This window comes from Lucilia cuprina, chromosome 4 (genome assembly GCF_022045245.1).
Source record: "Lucilia cuprina isolate Lc7/37 chromosome 4, ASM2204524v1, whole genome shotgun sequence".
In the NCBI taxonomy this organism is placed as follows: Eukaryota; Metazoa; Arthropoda; class Insecta; order Diptera; family Calliphoridae; genus Lucilia; species Lucilia cuprina.
In genome coordinates this window covers 17,257,967-17,277,061 of record NC_060952.1, presented here as the reverse complement: position 1 = coordinate 17,277,061, position 19,095 = coordinate 17,257,967, and the positions used below count along the sequence as shown (strand labels likewise).

The 19,095-nt window shown below is 26.1% G+C and overlaps 1 protein-coding gene across 3 annotated transcripts in view; it reads left to right on the top strand.

The window, feature by feature from the left end:
- The window catches only part of LOC111676085 (homeobox protein homothorax), a 145,239-nt gene that overhangs the window by 9,256 nt on the left and 116,888 nt on the right, over positions 1–19,095 (top strand). For all 3 annotated transcript variants that reach the window (XM_023436970.2, XM_046948171.1, XM_046948172.1), the window contains exons 2-4: positions 2,599–2,882; positions 6,993–7,134; positions 17,178–17,228. In XM_023436970.2, coding sequence (XP_023292738.1) covers positions 2,599–2,882; positions 6,993–7,134; positions 17,178–17,228 — 477 coding nt within the window. The remainder of the gene's footprint in view (positions 1–2,598; positions 2,883–6,992; positions 7,135–17,177; positions 17,229–19,095) is intronic.

Sequence of the window (19,095 nt, the reverse complement as noted above, 5' to 3'; positions counted from 1 at the left end):
ATTAAGATTTATCAAATGTTTATATGATAAATCTTTGATAAGTGTTTATAAATAAAGTCCCAAAGTTCATTTAATAATAAATTAATAAAATAATTTCTAAAAATGTTTAGACACATGTTGCTGCAACATGTTTGCTTTAAGAAAATTTCTGTTTCTATTTTTTGTGTAAATCTTTTAAAGTTTTCATGTGAATTTCTTGTCAAGTTTATGTTTTTTAACTTACTTAGTTAATTTAAATATACTTTAATTCTATTTAATAATACCGTTTGTTTTGGTTTTTTGCATTTAAACTACACAAAAAAATTGCATTTCCTGTTTCCTGTTCTAAAACCATTTGTTTTCTATATTTTTTTTTGTTTTGCTCTCACTGGCTTTAAATTTTCCCAATATTTTGTTTTTAAGCTGCTTTATCTATGCTTCTTTTTTTTTGCTTCTCCTCTACAATTTTGTAATGTTTGTAATTGTGAATGAAAAAAAAACTACAACAAAATTAGCATAACAACTTTATAGTTTAACTGCTTTTAGACAATCTTTGCAGTAGTAGTTTTTTCTGCTTTTATTATAACGTTTCTGTACAAATCAAGCACAAAAAATGTTTTTTATATATTGTAGTAAATGACAAATATCTGAACCGCGACTTTAACCCACAAAACTTGAACAATAAAACAACAACTTGCTGGTATAAAAAAACTGCACTGTTTTTTATATACTTTTTCTTTACAATGCACATGGTGGCTTGAAGAATTCGTTGATTCTTTTTTTTGTCTCTTGGTTTAATGCTGCTGCTGCAATTTTTATTTCAGTTTAAAAATGCATGTATGTGAAATGAAGTCTTTTGCTAATCTTGTGTATGTATCTGGAGGACAATTTTTGTTGTTGTGGGGAACTATGTATATGAAAGACAATCTGGTTATAAAGCTACAACAGCAGCTTTGATATTGAGAAAGGTTTTAGGAGCAGAGCACAACCAAAACAATTGTATGAAATCTAAAAGTTTATGTTATGAATTAAGGCAAAAAAAAACCTTTAAAATCTTTAAAGACTTTTTATGAGTGGTATACAATACAAAAGAGAGTGTAAAAAGGAAAAAAAAGTGCAGGTGGTTTTTTCCAGGTTGCTAAAGAAAATATACAAATATACAAAAATATACATACATACTTTTTTTAATAAAATATAAAGTACCTACACAAAATAAGATTTTAATCATTAACACTTGTCTTAAAAAATAAACTGATTTAATGAAAAGATGATTATTTCTTAAGCCCCTTTTTATAGAAACCAGGCTTGACATTTACATCAATGTGTCAATTGCTGCTTAAAGATTTTCTCCAATAGATAAGTCGTCTACAAACCCTTTAAGCAAAACTGATTTAAAAAAAAAAAACTAAAGTAGACAAAATATTTGCTTTAATAAAAACCCCTGCTTAAGATTTTGCAAAAGATTTCTCATACTAGTTTTATATAAAACATTAGTCATTCCCAGTTTATATCCATACACGACTCCTCACAACCTGCAGAAATCATTTTGTCAAATTGAATAACATGAAATACAACAAAAAAAACTGAACAAAAAATTATATGCAGTGTGAACACTCAAGTTTAAAAGTTTTGTATTTTTATAATGATAAAAATCTTAACAATCATCTTTTTTCATTGTCGTTGATGTATATTTTAATTCTGTACTTTAGCAGTGTGTTAAAACAACAACTTTTTTCCTTCTTCAATTTTTTCTTCAACAACTTTTTCTTTAAACTTTTAAACGTGGTTGTCATTGTCAAGTAAGTGTTTAGGTTTAGCTTATTTTTTCTGTTCGATGTTTACAACAAAAATTAAAAAAAAAGTTTTGTGCACTTTTTTGTTGTTGTTTTTGTTATAATAATAAAGTGGCGTTAAAGAAGTTTAGTGTTTTTTTTTGTTGTTTTTCCTCTATAGTTTTGATGGTGTTGATGTATTGTTTAAATGAAAGACGTAGTTTAAAACCGTTTAAACAAAAAGTAAGAAAAAAAATTATATTATTGTATATAAAATTTTTATTTAAACGTTTAAACGAGCGAGCGTACGAAAGAAGACAGTCAGTTAGCCAGCAATCATTTATTTGTTGTTTGGAGTTTAATTTTGTATGCAAAAAACGTTAAAACATAAAGTTAAGGCTGTTATTACAAGGTCAAGCTTATTATTATTGTTATTTGTGATTTTGTTTGTTGTAGCTGCTTTACGTTGATGATCATGATATTTTGATAAATATACACGTTTTTTTCAAAAACCTGGCTGGTTATGGGTGACAAAAGAATGTTTTTTACTTTTTTTCAATTTGAGATTTTATTTAGTGTGTGGGAATATTTTTGAAAATTTTTTAACGTACCAGCAAAGAAAAGGTTAGCCACAATAATAAATTAAGCTAAAGTTTACTATAAGAGAAAATCTGTAAAATGACAATACATAAAAACAATTGGTAACATGTTGCTGCAACATTTTTAAAAACTCTCCAAAACAGCTTTTTCTTAAAATTTCTCAAAAAACTATAAAAATGTTAAAAAATGTTTTCTATTTTGTATTAATAATATTTTTTTTTTTAATTTTTTTATTTAAAATTTTTAGTATGACGATGGCCTGCACGGCTATGGTATGGATTCGGGTGCTGCAGCAGCTGCCATGTATGATCCACATGTTGGTCATCGGCCGCCTGGATTACAAGGCCTACCATCACATCATTCACCACACATGACACATGCTGCTGCAGCAGCGGCCACAGTTGGAATGCATGGCTACCATACAGCTGGCGCTGGTGGCCATGGTACCCCTAGTCATGTATCACCGGTTGCTAATCATTTAATGGGTGCAATACCCGAAGTACATAAACGTGATAAGGATGCTATATATGAGTAAGTATCAACACTACACCAATCAGCAATACAATGGAAACAATAAAATCTCTAGCAAATCTCAAATTTAACGCTCGTGTGCCTTTCTTTTGACTTCCTTTTTATGTAGTAGAAGACAAAAGTGTGTTGGAAAGAGAATGAAATGTTTTTGTGTGTCCTACGTTTATTTAATTAAGGTGTTTCTTTTTATATTATTTTGTAGGCGTAGTAGCCAGAAAACCCCTTAAAAACTTAAATGCCAAAATTAGGGTTTGTTAAATGTTAAGAAAGCAAATACCTTAAGTTAGATAACAGGGTATGAGGTGCTAAATTTATGTGTCTAGAATTTATAATTTTTTAATTGCTCTCTTCTTAAAAGTCTTTCTACTACAATTGTTACTTTTTTCAAAAAGGCATCAATCATTTTAATTTTTAATTAATCTGTTATTAAACTCTCATGCTCATAAGAAAACAAATAATAAACGAAGAAATATGAATTTTTATATTTACAAATACAAAGAAAAAAACTCACCCTTTTTTTTTCATTAAAAGCCTGCAAAGAGAACAGAAAGAAAAAAATATAAATAATATGATTATTATTTGTATATTAATTTAAACCACTTAACAAACATCTTAAAGAGTGTTAAATACTTGTCAGTTATTATTGACAGATATGACATATTTGTCATATTTTTGAAATGTTAAGAAAGGAAAAACAGATGTAAATTATTGAAATATATGTATTAATTATAAATTATAATTTCATTTTTATTTGGTTTAAATAAATGAAAAAAATAAACGTATAGCATATGATTGATATAAGAGGCAGGAAATTGTTAAATACTACAATTAAAATAATAATAAAGATTTGCAAGAGTCATTATAAAACAATAAATGTAGCATTTAATAAATATTTATGTTATACATTTTCATATTTACATATTAAAAGTATTTTAAATTAGTCTTTCCTTGCAAATACTGCCGAATTTGTTTTGAAAATGTTTAAGTAAGGCTCAATTAAACATTTTGTGTGATTTTTACCTTAGCAACATTTTATGTTTCTGCAACATGCTGCGCTGATTTAAAATTACAGGAATATTAATTATTGTTGAAAAAACAATAACACTACTAGAAAATCACTTATTTTCTATATGGTCTACAAATTTTCATTGATTTTTCCCTTAATTATGTCATTTTATTATCATTTAACACCTTCTGCTGGTTTTGTTTGTTTTTTTTTTTATTTTGTTGTAACCAACTACTAACTTCCAGACAATTTAGTTGTTGTATTTATATAATAAACTTGAACACAGCAAACCTTTTACCAACAATTTTATTTTATGGCCATAATCATAAAAGTTAATAATTACGGAAGAATCCCTCAATAAAACTTACACAAACGACATTATATTAAATGTATGAATGTGTATGTACACTTACAATCAAACTGTGTGAGATAATATTTTTGGTCTTGTAAGGAAGGCACCATGACTAAGTCCAACACAGTTCGTACTACACACATTTTTGCTGACTTCATACATACAATTTACTTCTTTATTAAGAACTTAACACCTTTTACTTCAAGTGTCTGTTACTTTTTTCCTTTGGTTGTTTATTTACCTTGCAGTGCACTTCTTGCAATTCTACTTTATATCTCTAGGGCTTACCACTTAAAATTTCAAATAAAATTTTTAATAAAAACTAAACACATGTAAAAATATCACACTTTTTTTCCTCAAACTATACTATGAAAAACAGCAATTGATGACGACAAGTGTCTAAATGGAAAAGGAAAAACGCAAGTCATTTAATTAAGAAGGTTTGGTTATTAATAAAAAACCCTTAAACTACTACAGGACCTTATATAAAACTCATTAGTGTTTACAGCCAAAATATGTTAAAAGAAATTACTTTTAAGCCATGTGGAACATGAAAATTGAAATTTGAAAACACCCGCTAAATGAACAAAATAAAAAATTAGAACATTTAACAAATGATTATTATGGCTGAAATTATGTTAGAAGGTCTTTGAAACAACTAATTGAAAAATTATAGTATTTCAGGGGTTAAACGAGAACAAAAACTACCCATAACTGTCTGAGCCTTATTTACGTTACTTTTCATTCTACAATTTCAAACTCAGGTGCAATTTGTTTTAGATGTTTTATAATCCTTCAAACAAACACAAGAGAAACCGGAAAGTGAGCATTCATTGTTGAAACATAAATGGTCAGTTTGTAGTAAAAAAAACTAAAGCAGATGTTTTTTCTTGTTCTAGAAAATAAAAACAAATTTCTTTCTTTTTTTTGTTTAAAAAAATTTGCATAAGTTTAAGAAAGAGACGGCAAAAGTATTATAAGAATATTTAATTTAACTACACCGTTTCATTATTATAAATTATAATTTGTCATCTATTTTATTTCATATATAAGGAAAATTGTAAACAATTTGTCATTTAATTCTTAAAGAAAGAAATTATTTTTGTTTTAAAACAAAGCACTACTATTTATGTACTAAACGAAAAGAAAATCATTTTTGACATAAATTGGTCAAAACCCTATCAACAAATGTGTCTAAACTGTCAACGATGACATTGCAAATGTTTACAATTTTATAATCTTTCTTTCATTCTGATGATGATGATGTCTCGACATAAAATGAGAGAAGCTTTTTAATGAACATGAAATTTATTTTTGCTCTCTTTTCGTAGACAAACAAACTATCAGGCTGTTTATATATATGTACTTATTAAAATTTGTTTTTGTTATTGTTGTTAATGGTTTTGAAAATTTTGACAGTTAAAAAGATGGTAATAAATTACTCACAACACAAAATATCGTGTATGTATACAAGCTTACACTGAAATGTTTGTGTTGTATACAGTAGCCTTTAAAAACATTCAACAGCAACATGAGCAGCTACAATTTTATTTCAAAAGATTTATTACAATTTCGTGCATTGTACAAAAAAAAAAACAGGCCTCCTTTTTGAAAATGTCAAAACAATTTACACATGATTATATTGATTTTTTATTTATTTATTTTTTTGTATAAAACAAACTTGTTGATTGTAAACAAAAATTTATTTAATTTAATGAAATAAAAAGCGGGAAAATGTTGGTTATTAAAATCTCTGCAACATTTAGTGTTTGTTTAATATGAAACAAAAATAGCTTTTTTATTATTAAATTTTTGTCTAAAAACCTTTCAAACGATGTTAAAATATATTTTTAGCATTTTAGGCTTTAGCAACATATTATGTTGCATCAACATGTTTCAGCAACATTAAAAAAAAACTCAAATTAAAGTAAATTTTTATAGTAATCAAATAGAAACTTAAAATAACTCCAATTTATTTATGTTTACATTACCATATTACACTATCCAGCTGTTAAGTAAGCGCCAAACAAAAAATACCTTAAAAAATTATTTCATTTTCTTAATCACTTTCAATATCATTTCATAAATACTATAATTATTTGAAAATTAGAAAAAAAAAAGATTTTTGTTCTGCAGTATTGCTCTCCTAGATCACTATACATACTCATAAAAATCTAAAATTGGCATTTCAAAAATGCATAGCATTTCCTTTAACTTATGCTCTAATTAAAATACCAAATGTTCAAAAAACAACTTATATACACATACTTAAGATACACAAAATTAGAAGAAGGAAAAAAATCACCACACTACACTTTCTATTACTAAGTATGTGGTATTTAATGAGTGTGTTTATACACTCATTCTAAAACACACCGCACCACCGCCACCACACACACTATTTTATACGCATTTTATATCTATCTGGTATCTATTGAAAAAATTATACACGTACCGAGAAAAGAAGAAAAAAACGTAGATAGATAAATAGATATAGAATCAAATATTCCTTATATGATGACGGCGGTTTCTTGTCGCCATTAGTGTAAACAAATTTAAGCAATATGAAAATGTTGTCGATGAGCAGCATCATAATGATGATCGTGGCTGTCTGAGATGCGCGATGTGTGGAAAAGAGATTTTTTAGTTTTCATTGTGGAATTATAATCATCAATTCAATTGTATTTGTTTATTTTATTAATAATATTTTTTCTATAATTTAATTTCAACAAAATTTTTTCTCGCCCTCTAGACATCCCCTATTCCCGCTGTTGGCTCTGATATTTGAAAAATGTGAATTGGCCACATGTACGCCCAGAGAACCTGGTGTGCAAGGTGGTGATGTATGTTCGTCAGAATCATTTAATGAAGATATTGCAATGTTTAGTAAACAGGTAAGTTATATTATAACTAATTAAAATTAGATAAACATAAATTATTTAAATATAGAAATCAATCAAACAATAATGGCAACATGATGCGTCAACATTTGAAGAATATAAATATTTAAATTTGAAAAGAACAGAGTATGAAATTTTAATATATTATGAGAAAAAGTTTTGAATACAAATTTAGTTCGCAACATGTTGCTGCAACATATATATTTTTTCTTTTTTAAAGTAATTGTTTAAATTAAACAAATTTATTTTATTTCATAGTAAATTTAAACAATGAAATAAATTAAATTATGTATAAAGCAACATGTTGCTGCAACATTAGTAGATCAACGGGCAATTTTTTACTTATTTTTTTTATTCTCAAAAGTAAATATTTTGTTGTGTTTTTGGTTTTTATCTGTTATTTTTTATATTATCTTATTAAGCAGAACCAAATATGAATCATTTTGTTGTAGTATAGCGTTATATTTATACATTAAACATCTTACAATAATGATGATCTTTATTTTGTGGCACTTCATTAATCATCACTACAAAACAGCTAAAACGACGACGTCATTTAACTTTTTTAGTTTTATTTTTGATTTTTTTATTTCTGTTTTTTTAAACCCCCTCTCTTAATGTTATTTGTAAGATATTGTGGGGTACCAAAAAAAGTTTATTTTTTTTATTAAAAAAAGAACCAAAACATTAAATTTCAACATATGAAAATGATCATGATCATAAATACAAACAGACAGACATTTAAATGGAGAGACAGACTATAAGTAGTATTTATAAAAGAACATAAAGAAGATGAACAAAATTAACCCATTAAAAGATTTTCGTAAAACACAAAATCCTACACACAACTTTACGTATTTTTGTTGGTTTTTTTTTTTTGCCAAGTGTTAATAACAATTGAGGCTGAAAAATTCTTTACACTCTGTGGCAATGTAGAATATAATATTCCTACAATGTCTCTAATTTTATGACTGTTTATAAGAGTTTTATATATACGATTTTAATCTCTTGACATTTTTTTTTCGTATTCTTGTGTTGACTGTTTGTTTGTATTCATTTTAGTTGTGGCTCTCTGAAGAAATGTACAAAAATATAAATAAATTTTAAAATAAAGCACTTTTTTAGATGCATCATTAGTAAAACCAACACTCACAACAACAGCAACAAACAGCTAGAGACAGCAACCACACAAACAAAAAACATTGGCAACAGCAACAACTCGATATAAAAGATATTTTTATATAGACAAGAAATCTCAAAATAATCCTCATGAATACAAATCGACATATGAATGCTAAAACACATTTATTTAGCATTTTGTTAAAAATAAATCGTATGAATTGAATAAACTAAACTAAATAACACATGTGTTGGTATATATATTAAAGTACCGATGACTATTGTAGGGTATTTTTAAAAGGAAAATATAAGCATTTCATATTTTATATATATATTTTTTTTTTGGAAAATATTAATAAAATTTGTCAATTTTTCAAAAACCTGAAGTGGACTAAACACTTTTTCGAAGAAAAAAACTTTATCAAATATAAATTCCTTTAAATTACTTAAAAAATATGTTCTTGATTCATGCTTGTGTAACTTCACAAAAAAGTCTCTTGGCAAAGCTGTCAAAATTCCAAATGATGCATAAATAAAAACATCATTTTTCGACTTCCTTTTATAGACGTTTGTACTACTGCTACTACGTTGTTGGGTGTTTTTCTTGTTACTTTTGCTGTGTTGCAAGTATGCTAAATGCCTAAGTATAAAACTAAACAAATACATTATAATGTATAAAAGAACAAAATTTATGTGGCAAAAAACAACAGCCAAGTACAAACCAAAGAAAAAAAAAAGAGTTGCTGCAACAAAAATCAGACGTACGTAAAGAAGAAAAAAAGTAAAAATTAAAAGAATTTTATAACATGATGAGGTGCCTGAAATGATGAGATTTTTAATGTGATTTCGCGCGCGCGTCTTAACTAAATGGCCACAGAATTAAATACAAAAACAAACTTTGAATCAAAATTTCTTTTTTAGCACACAAATAAAAATAGTTGCCAGAGTAAAAATACTCTCTAGAGTTTAGAGTTAAATTACTTAAAACCTTAAGGACCTAAAATGATGACTGCCAACCAATGTTGCAATAGACATAAAGTCTCTTTTTGTAACATCACTTAATAAAAGTTTTTGATAATGATCATAATGAAGATGCTGATGATGAACATGATCATATTATGTTTTTTACTTGCAATTATACAGAATATGTGTATTGCCATTGCTGCTGCTGCTGCATGCAACATATAAAGTACTTAAATAAGTTGCCTCTGCTTTATGGTGTGTGGTTATGGAATGTAAAACAAAAATTGTGGATGTTAAAACATCGTAAATTATTTAAATGTCAAAGCACACCATTAAAAAACAAATCCACAAAAATTTTATGGTTTTCAGTAACAGTAGTTGTCTTAATTTTTTGTTTGGTTTGTTTACTGCTTGGGGAACATCTAATTAGATCTAGTGTCATTTTTTTTGATGGGGGCAAGCAGCTTAAACATAATAACGACATATTTAAGACATATGTGTAGTTTTCACAAAATTAGGAAGTCTTTAAAGAAATTATGAATGATACTTAAATAAATATTAAGGGTTCATTTGTTTTAATCATTTGGTCTTAAGGTCGTTATTAAAAATAAGAGCCAATGTGCTGGTTCTTAAATTAAAAAAAAATTACAGAGATTTATATTAATCATATAAAAATATGTTGCTTAAAAATAGTGATAAAGAAAATTTCTTGTAAATATTTTTTAAGCAACAAGTTGCTGAAACATTTTTAAATTTTATACAAAATATGAAGTAATAAATAAAACGCAATAAAAGTAATACACTCTTAAAAATTAAAAAAAATATATATAAAATGTTGCCAAAGTTTAAGCAACATTTCTAAAATGTATACTAAGCAACATGCTTTTATGTATAAAATAAAGCAACATATTATACAATATTCTTTAGAATTTTCTTATTGTTTTTTATTTATTAGTTTCTCCTCAAAATCAAACTTTTCTTTAAGGCAAATTACCTTCAAATAACCTTAAACATAAAAAATTGTATTTAAAGATTAACAAAAAATCATACGTAAGATGAAAAAAAGTAAATTAAGTATTTGGTAAATGTTATAAGATTAAATTGAATATAATTTTTGTTCGACATCTATCTAACGTATTCGTAATGTATGTGTAAGAGAGAGTATGTGTGTGTTGTTATTGCTGTATGTCGCAGTGTTTTAAAACAATTTATTGTTTAACAAAGCAGGTATACAACCTTTTAACAATAATTTTTTTTATTCTTCTTCTTACGTTCGAAATTTTCGTAATCAACGTTCTTCGGTACACAGAATGACGTTAAACATTAAATGCGTCGTTGTTGTCTGTTTGAAGATTTGAAAAAAATTCTTTTCATAACAAAACAAAAATATATTCATTGCTTTTAATCTCTTTTGTTTAGAGAAATAATTTCATCTTGTTCTGGTTTTTTGTTGCTTCTTTCTTTATCAAATGATAAAAAATGAGTTCAAAACTAAACCTTTTTTCTGGTATTTAAAAATGTTTTGTTTTTCCACAAAACTCGTATTTATATACAGAATGACACAACCCTTAAAGCAAAAGGTTTTGAATTTCTTTTAATTCTTCAAAGGCATTGTTTAAATCACAACACAAACACAACAACAACAAAAATCCACACAACAGGATTCTTTTTTTTTTCGCCTCTAGTTTGGTCTGAAAAGATTTTCAAACCGTAAAAAGAGCAATATTTAAATGGTATTGTTCTTTTATTTAATGCTTTGTTAAAAAGACTGCCAAACTCCATGTGCAACATATGCAACAGTTCTCTTTTTTTTCTACTTAAGGTTAATTGTTAAAAATCCAATTTCTTTTTTAAATAGGGAGGAAATTTTGGAAATTCCGCATTTAGTTTGTTTTGTTTAGAGTATGAAAAAATGTTTAGTTTTTTTCTTACTTCTGTAGAAGGTGTAAACTGATGTGTTATTATTAAGTTTGTTTTTTTTTTTTGCTTACTAAAAGCTAAAAAGGGCTTTTTGGTGGAATTGTTTAAAATGGAATTTTTTCACACTTCGACTAAGTTGTTTATTTGAAAGTATGTTAAAAAGTAGCATTTGATTTTGTTAAGAATTCTGCTCAATATTTAAATAGACGTCGTCATCAACACCGGCAGCTTCCATCAATTTGTTATCAAAAAAATTTGATTTGAAATTTGGCGCCTTTTTTTATATGTTTAGAAAAGTGTTCATTACCAAAGAGGACAAATTCTTTTGGCCATGCTGCTATTTAGTTTGTTTAATTTTCATTTTTTTCTTCACAATTCTATTTGATTTCTTTTCATATTTAGTGTTGATTGATGTGGGCTGCTGTTGGAAGCTAGAAAAAAATGTTTTCATTTCTTTCCAAATGTATATAAAGTTGTTTAGTTTAGTGTAGATTTGTGTTTTTCTTTTAATTTTTTTTTACGTTTATAGACCTCAAGAAAAAAGTATTGAAAATACGGAAAATTTTATTAATTTAGTATATAAATAACAGCAACATTTTTGAGAAAAAAAATGTATAAATATACTTATACCTGCTTAAGCTTTAATAAGATATAAACGCTTAATGTTTGTATGTAAGATAATGAAGCTAACAACATGTTGCTAATGAAATTTTAATTTTTTGTTATTTATTAGCATTATTTTGTGAAAAAGTTGCATTTCAATGAAAGATAACATAAAATGTTGCTGAAATTTGTAAAACTTAGCAACATGTTGCTGAATGTAAAGAAACAATATAATTTTTAACATGGACACATGTTGCTAAACTTTTTGCTCTACATGATTTTTTTTTTAATTTAGTATATCTTTTAATTTTTCCATTTTTTCTGTGTATTAGTTTCATGCTGTGTGTATTTACTTGTTAAAATGATTTATGAATTTTTAAAAACCTCCAAACTATTAAAGAAAACATTAGATATGTGCCAAAATTTAAAAAAAAAGGGAAAAATTTTCATATTATATTATAATTTTTGTTGCCAGCAAAAAAAAAAATGCTGCAAATTGCGTGCAATATTGTTTACGCTAGTTTAGAGACAAAATAAAAACACACTCATAAGAAATGAAGAAAAAAACGCTAAGACAATTTTATGACTTTTTGTTGCTGAAAACCAGTTTAACAACTTTAACGTTTTTATATTGTTTTTTTTTTTACTTTGTATTGAAAAAATCTCACAAAAATAAATAAAAATAACCAACCAGCTTGTACCACAACAAATTCAATGTTGCCAGTTTTGTTTATAGTTTTCTTTTTGGTAGACTCTACTCTAAGCACCCCAACATACAATAACAAAAACAAAAAGAAAAAACCATCAATAATTTAGGTTTTTCTTATCAGTGGAACAGAGAGCTTCAACTTTTTGTAGTTGTTGTTAACTTTGGCTGGCTTGTTCTTATTTACATGAACTCTAATTGCTTTAATGCTGCGCGTTAAAGTCTAGAATTAAAATAATTGTTATGGTTTAAAAAGCAGGCTTTAAGTTTTATAACCTATAATCAAATATGGTTTACCTTTAAACAATGGTGTTTCTACTGCTCTCACTGGTAGATATTTAAGTATGTATGTATATCCCTCTTTTTCATAATTTTTTTTCTTTAAATGATTGATGTTTTTTAATTTTTCATATTTGTTTGTGAATTTATTTAAATAAAGTTTTAAAGATTATTAAATATAACATGGGTTTAGTTTTACTATTTAATATTATAAAGTAAAAAAAATTCATATGATTTTTTTGGGGAATACACCTTAATGATTTATGACCCATCATTAGTCTCACATATGTTTTCATTGCCTTCACTTACTCTTCTCTCTAGTAGTCTTCTCCTCACTATGGCTCTTTGAAACAGTTGTTTTGGTTTTCAGTTTATTTTGGCGAAATAAAACATAAAAATTATACTTTGTTTATATACATTTTTGTTGTTGATGTTGCTATACTTTGGGGTTTATTATTATTGTTGTTTTTGTTAGTTTTTTATTATAGCATACGACTACGAGTGTATCTTCCTTTTGAATTTGTATTTAATGTTAAAATGTGTTTATACTACTAGGTGGCATTTTATCTATTTATTGCTTTAGTGATTTTTATCTAAGTGTGTGGCTTTTATTGTTGTAGTGTGTTTTTTTTTTTTTTTGCACAAAAGAACTGGTCTATATAAAACTAAACCAAAATACGAAAAAACAACAACTCTATAAAAAAGATTTTCAACATTTTTTTATGACATCAAGTGTATACAAATGTTAAATTTCCCTTTGGTAGGCTTATAGTGGTGCAGTCAGAATAGTAGGCTTATCTATAGACAGGGATTTCGTCAGAATTTTTTACTATTTTTTGTCGTTTTACTTAAACATTTTATTATATGAAAACTAAAATTTTTCGTACAAGAGAGATATTAGTCATGCAACACTAGGAAATAAACATGACATATTTGTAGCAACCAAAAACAGGTAGTTTTGTTGTCATACTCAAAACAAATAACACTTTTTTTTAATCCTGGTGTTTGAGGTAAAATATCCTGCTGTTTTGTTTCGGTTTTAACTACTAATCTGGAAAAAATATGGGAGGTCTGTGGAAAAATCCACAAAAATCTAGTTGTTTAGATAAGGCAGCATGTTGCTAAGCAAACTTTTTTAAAGAAAAATTTATTTTTCTATTACAAAAATGTAAAATTCTTAAAAATAGTTTATTATTTAAAAATTTGCTTTTAAACTTTAGCAACATATTGCTAATACTTCAAATGTCGATATTAAACAACATGTTGCTTTACTTATTAAGCCTTTTTTAATTTATGAAAATCATCAGTTTCTTTTGCCTATTTTTTATTATTATTATTTTTTTGCTCGTTATAAATCTTATTTAAAATTTAAAAGTCAGCAAATCACCATTTGTGAAAATAATTTGTGACGTTTGTTGTGGTCAATTTTTACCCACAATGTGTGAATTATATTTATGTTGCCGTTAATTATTTAATATGATTTATTAGCGAGCAACAAAAACTTGAAGCTGCAACATTTATTATTTTATGAATGTTGGTATGTCTGTCCGTCTTTTTGGTTATTTTTGTGTAAGCTTATAAGAGATTTTTTTGATATTATGATTTAATGCGTTTTATATTACCACGTTAAAGTTTTCGCAGGTTTTTTTTTGACAAATTACTTGATTAAAGGTTAATTTGTGTTAAAGAGAAAAATTGTGATTTTTTTTGTTTGTGATTTACGTAAAACACTTTAGTGTATAGATAGAGATATTAACAAACTAACAATCTATATATAAATATTTTTGTTTTGTTTTTTTTTTTATATTAAAAGCCATCATAAATTTTCATAAATCTTAAAAACTAAGGCACATGTCAAATCACAACATGGCGTATATAAAAATGTGGCCAGTGGTAGTATTAACTACAAACAAATTGTTAAACTACTGGTTTTTGTTATTAAATTGTTGCTTTTGTAGTAAATTTATAAAATTATAAAAAAGTAGCAGCCATTAGCGCTTAAATTCTACTACTTGAGTTGAGGTTGTCAATAATTGTTTGGATTTTTTTATAACTACCCCCATCATAAAAGACTTTGCGTAGTATTTTCGTAATTTTTTTTTGCTGATTATACAACTTTTGTGCTTGGTGCAGCACTTCCTAAGACGTCATAAACTAGGTGTTTTTGTTATTAGAACTTTTGCTAGTGTTTGGTCAGTTGAAAGTCATAAAATTATGAATCAAATTTTAAAATTTCTTTTTATTTATTTTTGAGTTCTTTTAATACTCACGTGATTAAATGATAAGAAACAGAAATACCCAGTTTTTTTGTTTCCCGAAAAAAGTGGCGCCTATTATTTTAACAATTAATATTGTAATGTTTCTTTTTGTGTGTAGTTGTTTGGTTCTTTAGCGTTAATTATGATATTTAAACTTATCTTTATTTTATCTTTTTCGGTTAGATTTTGTTACCAAAAAAAAATGTACAAATGAAAACGAAAAAATCTAAAATTAACAAACATAGAATAAACTGGTGTACAATCATAATTAAACACCTACTTTTTTGTGTGTACAATATCATGCTTTCTTTCAAGAGTTTTTTTAACTACTTTATTGTACATAAATACACACACGCACACACACTTGTTACATACATATGTTATCTTTGATTTTTTTCAAAGATTATAGTACAATGCTATTATTAGAGTGTTCAAATGTACAGCATATGTCAAATGTAGTGCATCAAGTATCGTCTCAGTTGTTTTATAAAATCATAAAGATAAAGATTTGTTTCCAATGTACGCAGTGCGCTTTAGTTTACCTTTTTATGATTGTTTGTTTTTTAGTTGTTTTCTAAAGTAATAACAAAATAAATAGCTGTTAGTAGTAGTTAAATGTAACACCCTAAATACAAACCAATCAAGCGCTTAGCTATCATAGCTGTTATACAAGATTAAAATAGCCTTGTCTACTTTTAGGCTAAATTTTAAAATATTGCCTAATATTAGGTGTTATAAAAAATTATTTCTGAAGTTTATATTAATATAAACAGTAGAATGTCTTTAAGTCGTTTTAACCTATCCCAACAAATTCGCCCTAACTTCTTCGATCTCCTTTTCCATCTTAAGCTTTTAACAACTCCAAACATTACACCATATTACAAATAATTGAAACAAGCATTTAACTGTATTAATACTATTATTTCTTATTTGTAATATTTGTGTAAAGAGTGGTGTATTACATACATAAACTATATACATTTTTTACTATTATCTTTACAATGCTGTACAAGCAAAATGCTACCTATAATGTACTATAAACAATATTATTTTTATAACATATTTTTTTTAGACGCGACAGTAAAAACTTAGTTAAACATTAACCATCATAAAATTTCAACAACTAAACAACAAGCAAAGAAATGATAATTTTTGTGTAACTATTCATTTAGTAGCGCGTTCAGATATACATATATAGAGAACCAGAGACAAATGTAGGAATCATAATAATCATAATAAAAAAAGACACAGTAAAGTAAATACGGCTGCCAAAGTCAATATTTATTTAAAAATTTTCAAATCTGTTTAACGAAAAATAAAAGTCGAGTTAAGTTGAGATTTTTTATTTCAGTTGTACAAGTTTTTTTTTTTTTTTGTATTCAGGTAAACAGTTTATGGTCATATTTATTTTGATAAGCACGATTAGTAATTGGTGTGTAACTGTAAGAAGAAACAAAAAAATTTATACAAGAAAGATACACAAATTTCAAATGCACTTTCACTGTCATTGAAAAAAGTAAAAGAATAAATTTCCATGTGTTTTTCTGTAAACATCCGGGAGTTGAAAGGAAAAATGTTTAAAGAAAAACTATAACAAAAAAAGATAAAAAAGATTTAAATTATAAATAAATTAGATTAAAATTATGACAAAAAAACTATTCTAAGTATTAAACAACAAATGTTAAAAAAATGTTGTCACAATTTGGGAAATATTTTAAAACTTTTTTATACATTTTATATGAAACGAGAAAACTTTTTTGCAAAAATTGTATTAGTTTAAATAGTCGCATTATTAATACTAGCAACATGTTGCTGCAACATGTGTTGCAGACAGATTTGAATTGTTTTAAACTTATTTAAATATATTTTTATATTTAAATGTAATAAATTGTAATAGAACGTTATTAATACTAGCAACATGTTGCTGCAACACAATAAATGTTTTTAAACATGAAAACTTAGTTAAGCCATTAAAGAAATGTTGCAGGAACATTGAACGTAATATTGAATATTATTATTTGAAATATTCAAATTAATTGACATAATCAATTAAAAATTATTACATATTTTTGATTTTTACATTAGCAACTTGTTGCTCAACATAACTTTGTTTAGCTACATGTTGCCAAATAAAATATTTATAATTTTTTTATATTAATTTTTTTTATCTCTTTTCATTCATTTTACAGATCAGATCACAAAAACCCTACTACACAGCAGATCCCGAAGTCGATTCACTGGTGAGTATTCATTTGAAATAAATTTTATGTTTTCTACTCTATAACTATAAACAAAAACACCTTGACCCACAAACAACAACAACTTAAAAATTGCCGTAGTTTAATGTTTATTTTCTATGTTCAAACAAATTTAATTCAATTAATTTTAATAAAAAACTCAGTTTTTTCTAAACAAGAATTTAAATAAATTTGTCACAATGTTATTTTTTATTCTGTGCTTATTTAAAAGAGAGAACAAACATAAAATGTGATTGAACAAAAAAATGTTTGTAAAAGTTTTTTTTGTGTGTTATTTAAAAAAATTAAATAAATAAAAAATGTCTACAACAAGTTCAATGTCATTTAAAAGATTTTATTTTAAACAGCTAACCAACAAACCAGCCAGCCAGCCAGCCAAGTCAGCCCACATATGTTAGAATATTAAAGAAGCTTAATTTTTAAAAATATTTTATATATGGTTAGATGTGTAATGTTTTTAAATTAACTAGATATTAGCAACAAAAATTTTTTTATTTTTAGTTAGTTATAAAGATTTTTAAACTAATTGCTTGACAATTTTTTTGTTGTTCTGTTCAGCTGTTATTTGTTTTTTTGTTTGTTATTGTTGTCATTAACTTGACACTTGAATACAAATGCAAATCAAGTAATTATAATAATTTTATGGCATTTATTATGACTTGTATTTGTTTTAACTCTTTTTGTTAATTTGCTATTTTGTTGTAATTTTTTTTTGTTAACAACAATCATTTGAAAAACATTTTAACGTTTGTTTTTCTCTATGCATATGAAAAACCCTTTTTTTTTTGCTGCAGTCCCTGTAACTAAATGTTGCTGGCTGAGTTGTTGGCAAATAATTTTACATCATAATAATAATATTTGCCAGTCATACAGTCCCAGTGAATGAGTGAAGTAAGCGAGTGAGTGAGCCCGCCATTTATGGTATATATTATTAGTTTATTACCAATTTAAAGGCCAAGAACATGCATTAAATTGTAGCATGTGAATGAAGTTAAACATGTAGTAAAAAAAAGAAACAACAAACCAAAACCATTGATTGTTGTTGTAAGTTGCTACAAACAACTGCATACAATCATATACAATATACACACCGTTTTACTTAGAGCAGTTTGAGCTTGCGTATAACAAGTACTTTTAACTCATAAATCATTTTGTCGTCGTAAAACATCATGCATGCATGCTGCTGCTATTGCTGCCGTTAATGCTGTAGCTATAGCTGTGTCAGTTGTTTAGTCCAATATTGCTTGCTATTGCTGCCTTTTAATACAGTTGTGATATTGTCTGTTTTATTTGTTTTGTTTTTTTGCTCTTCTAAATTTTTATATATTTAAATGCTTAAACATTTAGTAACACATAGTTACTTAACATACAATATGTTTTTTTTTAATTTTTATAGATTTTTTTATATATTTTTTGCTCATAAAAAATAAACCAAATAAAAAATAAACTTAGTGTCATATCGAGTATTTGTAAACAAATTTTTAATGACACTTCTTAACTTTTTTCTTTAAATAATGCGATCATAAAAAACAGCTATACAACAGCTCCTCAAACACATCCCTAGAGCACAAGATGAGTTTGTTTTATTACTTGTGGGTAAAGTGTTTTGGCTTTCATTTGTTGCTCATTTGTTCTAAAAACTGTCTAACAGACAGGGGGCTGGACGAACCTAGTGCTGTTTAGTTTAGTAGTTGTTTTAGTTTGAGGTTTTTGAGGTAAAATCGTAAAAATGTCATTTAAGTAAAATCATAATATTACAATCATAAAAATTCTATACAAATAAAAGTGATATTTTAATTTACTAAACAAATGTTGTTTGTTGCTGTGTTTTTATGTGTTCAAAAAAATG